The sequence below is a fragment of the Brassica oleracea genome, chromosome C5 (assembly GCF_000695525.1).
Source record: "Brassica oleracea var. oleracea cultivar TO1000 chromosome C5, BOL, whole genome shotgun sequence".
Classification (NCBI taxonomy): Eukaryota; Viridiplantae; Streptophyta; class Magnoliopsida; order Brassicales; family Brassicaceae; genus Brassica; species Brassica oleracea.
In genome coordinates this window covers 28,557,599-28,562,354 of record NC_027752.1, presented here as the reverse complement: position 1 = coordinate 28,562,354, position 4,756 = coordinate 28,557,599, and the positions used below count along the sequence as shown (strand labels likewise).

The following is a 4,756-nucleotide window of genomic DNA, read 5'->3' as shown; positions in this document are numbered from 1 at the left end:
GAGATTAGAGCTAAGCGGCTAGAACTAGGGTTTATACACCAATCTTTGTAGTTCCGGCTTGTTTACTCAATAATACATCTTCTTAAGTCTATCTCTCTATTATTAACCTCAAATCCCCACGAAATACTTACAAACACATACATATTACCAGCTTATCCATCGTTTTGTGGTACTCACAAAGATCCTACACAAAAATCCCCTAACAGTTTGACGCTAGAAGGAAGGGAGTAATCAAACTACGTGACGATGACGGTGGATGAGCATAACGAGCCATCCGATGATGCTCAAAGGGTAGCTGAACTCCAGAAGCAAGTTGACGGCATGCAGAGCCAAATAACCGAGATGAATCGAACTCGGGAAGCAACCGAGGAAAACACTAACCTCTCTTCAGAAGTCCAAAGTCTGAAGGAGAAACTCGACGAACACTCTAAACAGCTGGAGCAAAGCGCTGAGAAGCTCAGCCAGTTACAGTCAGAGAATACGGTCCTAGGGATCAAAACCAAGCCCGCAGCATGGTAGGCAACAAGAAGCGTCGTTTCAACACCCAGGTCCGACCCATGGGGAATCTGAATACTCCTAACTCCGGAGAAGGCACGACCGATCCAGCTTTTGGGTCAGGCGTAGCCGGGGCAACGCGCGAAGGGGCCAAGAATCCGCAGGTCCACAACCTGGAGAAGAGTGATTCCGAGCCAGAATCTGATAAGGAGACGACTGAAAAGATATCAGCGACAGAGTCCTCTATGACTGCCTATCCCGAGAAGATGTTCTCCAAGAGATTTGACGCCATGCAGTCCATGGTGGAACGCCTACCAGGAGTAGCTCCCCCAATCCGAAGGAGTAACCCGGACTCCTACGCAGATACCCCCTTCGTGGAAGGAATCGCCTCAGTCGAGATGCCTAGGAAATTTTCCTTCCCCAGCATAAAGATGTACGACGGCACATATGACCCCGACGATCATATCGTTCAATACAAGGAACAGATGCTCGCGGTTGCACTTCCAAAAGAATCCCGCGAGGCTACAATGTGCAAAGGCTTTGGCTCCACTCTGATAGGACCTGCCCTACAATGGGACATCAACCTACCCACCAAGACCATATCCTCTTTTACGAGCCTCAGCGACAAGTTTGTGGAGCAATTCGCAAGTAGTAGGAGCCTGGAGAACACTTCAGACGGTCTATACGAGATTCTTCAGCATCGGGTAGAACCCCTGCGAGATTACATAGCCTGCTTCAACCAAGCAAAGGTGGCAGTTCCTGAGTGCAGCATTCCTACCGCGATCTCTGCCTTCAAAAGGGGCCTGCTTCCAGACGGGAGCGTCTACAAAGAACTAACCATGTATCCCTGCAAGACCATGGAAGACGTGTTATCCCGGGCCTGGGCGCAAGTGAAGTGGGAAGAAGACGTCGCTAGCCGCACTAAGGCCCAGCCGAAGCAGGACCAAAAGTCGGCCCGATCGGATCAAGGAAATCGGGATGAAAGATCCTCCCAAAGAGCGACCAAGGACTCCGGGAACAGAAACCAGGGCAGGTTCCAGTACCGACCCCTGGAAAAGGAAGAAGGAATGTCGGTATCCACTTGGCCCGACATCTCCCATCTCTCGATATCCACACCGGAGCTAGTCAACGTCTTGAGGCACATGTGCCAACAGGTCAAGTGGCCTCAAAAGATGAAGGCACCTGACTCGTTCCGGAGCCCTGGCCTCTAGTGCGACTTCCATCGCGACCACGGTCACAAAACCGAAGACTGTGTCGCTCTAAGGATCGAGGTCAATGAACTACTTTTCGGAACCTTGGCCTCTGGTGCGACTTCCATCACGACCAAGGTCACAAAACTGAAGACTGCGTCGCTCTAAGGATCGAGGTCATTGAACTACTCCAAAAGAGGCATCTCCGGGAATTCCTCTCAGAAAAAGCCAAGAACCATCTAAATAAAGAGGTGCCGGCAAAATCCGCTGGAGTTATACCTGCCTCACCACCTCGCCAGGACCGAGTGATCCATGTCATATCCGGAGGTTCAGAGATAAGCGGCGTGAGTCATGCAGCTGCCAGGAAAAGCACCCGCAACGCCAAGCACGGCCTGGAGACGACCAAACCAAAGCGCTTGCTCCTAGGTACCGACGAAATAGGCTTCACGGCTAAGGATCAGGAGAAGATCTTGGCTCCCCACCACGATGCCCTGGTCATCTCGCTCACCGTAGCAAACTGCTTGGGAAAAAGAATACTAGTAGACAATGGTAGCTCCAGCAACATCATCTTACAGACAGCTTACCAGTACCTAGGGCTGGAGGAGAGTGCCCTGACGCGCAAAATAACTCCACTCATCGGATTCAGCGGCGAAGTCAAGCAAACAGCCGGAGAGGTCACTCTCCCAGTGTACGCTGAAAGGATCAACATGTCTACCAAGTTCCTGGTCGTCAACAGTCAATCAGCATACAACATGATCCTAGGAAGACCCTGGATTCACGACATGGGAGCAGTCCCTTCAACCCTTCATCAAATGGGGAAATTCCCTACACCATGGGGCATCAGAATAATCAAAGGAGATCAGGAGAATTCTTGATCCTGCTACCAGACCACCTTAAAGGGAAAGACCAAGGCCTTATAGCAATTACAGAAGCGACCTCAGGTCTCGCGAACCCAGGGACCATAGGTCAAGAGGTCTGGCGAATGGCGATCATTTCAGATGACGCGGACCCCGAATCACGTGAAGGACCACCTAAGGACCGGTATCGACCGCTTCGCATGGTCTCACTCAAGGTCCTCCAAAGCGGTACCTGTTCAGAAAACATGGACCTCGCAAGATCCTCGTCCTCCACCCCGCATGGATCTCGCCAGCTACCAACCGATGGTCTCGCAACTAAAGAAGCGGGGCATAAGCAACGTGAGGAGACCTCCTCTGAAATCATACCGGACGGATCTGGGGCAGAGGATACCCTGCCTACGGAGAACAAAGATACCTAGCCAAGCCAGAGTTCTTTAAACCTGGTCGCTCCGCTGGATGAATACGACTACCCATCTCATGACCGTGCTGAGAACCTTCATCACCAGGAAAGACTGGCCGCGAATCCCCAATAGCAAGAGAATCTATAGAAGCTGGGGCACGAGACAAGTCTCGGTCACGGTCCCCGGGACCAAGGGAGAAGCAGTACCGAGCAATGGAGAGAGGGATGACACGCCAAGGAAACACTTCTACAATCCTTAACAAACCGGCATGAAGTCCACCTCCCAGGAGGAAAGCGACAGAAGGGTCCACAGAACCCGAAGGACTGGTCCCGACCATGGAGTGCCGCCAGGGACCGCAACAAGAAAGAGGAATCCTCCAGCAGGGGCACTCATCCAAATAGCGAAACAGAGCCTACGGGCTACATAACAAAGGTAAAACATGGCCTAACCACCGGGGTACCTCGCAAGCTGATGTCTTGTACGGTCTCCGGACCATGCTTTTTATTACTTATTTATTATTTAAGCATTATGTTTTCCTACTCCTATGTATGCTGAAACGTCTCCGGACAAAGCTTATGCAATAAAATAGTTTTGACTTTAAAAGAATAGTAGGAATATCATAATAGTTAAAGGGGAAAACGAGCTGGATCATGTCCAAGCGACCTCCGATCCTGGCCAACCCTCAATGAAAAAGTGGTACGACCACGGAAAAACAAAACGGGTATGAGACATAAGGTAGGAATGGGTCTGCGCAAGCCCGAGTATACCGTCAAAACTACCTAAAACCCATGTATAGCCTCATGCATATCGGGGTCCCAAACTAAAATATATACCCAAACGTGAAAAGTACATGTATTAAAACGCTTTGTGCTAAATAATACTGGGAACACAAGGTATAATTGCAAAAGTACTGTGATAACAAGGAGCAAAAGTACAAAATTCCGGGAGCACCCTATAATATCCTGCTTCTCCAGACGTGGAAATCAGCGTAAGCCTGGCACTTGGGTTTTCACCCATACCAGCACCCTCTAAGTCTGATAGTGCCTTCCTGCAGAAGCAGCGTGCAGCACGGGAACTCGATAGTGGCCAGCTTCCGAGTGGCAGAATACGAAATCCCAACAGGTACCGATAGTGGCCTCGCCTAGGATGGCAGAATACGGTCCCTTAAAACTAATATTCCGGGTTCTGAGAAAGAACTCCTGGTGTAGCCATGAGTAGAGACATTGGAGAGTTGAGTGAGTCTGACGAGGGAGAGCCAGACTTGAGCAGAGAAGAGCCAGACATGAGAAGAGAAGAACCAGACTTGAGCAGAGAAGAGCCAGACTTGAGAAGAGAAGAGCCAGACTTGAGAATAGAAGAACCAGACTTGAGCAGAGAAGAACCAAATGAGCTAGCCAGCTTGTGGAGTGGACCAGTAACTAGATCAAGGCTGAGAGCACAAGAGGAGAGGCTCCAGGAGATAGCCAAAATCGTGGGTCTTGGATCAAGATAAACCAGCCTGTTGGTTTAATTTAATTACTTTGTAAGGGCTTTGGTTATTAGGCTTTCATTTAATTTAAACCAAAGACAATTAGGATTTTAAAATAAACCAATTTCAATTGGATTAGGATTATAATTAGAATTAAACCATCTTGGTTTACTTCTAGGGTTTTTTGTCGATTTCTTTAAGACATAGGGGAGGCAGCTTTGCTTTATCAACTTTCAATCTAAGAATTATTCAGTCAACTTTGTTGTCTTGTCTCTAGCTTTCTCTGTTCAGCTCAAGAACATTGATCTCACTTAAAGGAAGGAATTCCTGTGAATCCCATCTTAG

The 4,756-nt window shown here is 49.1% G+C and overlaps 1 protein-coding gene across 1 annotated transcript; it reads left to right on the top strand.

Annotated features, from left to right (window-relative positions):
* The first annotated feature begins 557 nt into the window (after nucleotides 1-557).
* LOC106344913 lies at nucleotides 558-2,560 on the top strand. The gene is made up of 2 exons (XM_013784204.1): nucleotides 558-1,698; nucleotides 1,824-2,560. The coding sequence occupies exons 1-2, from the start codon at nucleotides 558-560 to the stop codon at nucleotides 2,558-2,560; spliced, it is 1,878 nt and encodes a 625-aa protein (XP_013639658.1).
* Nucleotides 2,561-4,756: the final 2,196 nt, after the last annotated feature.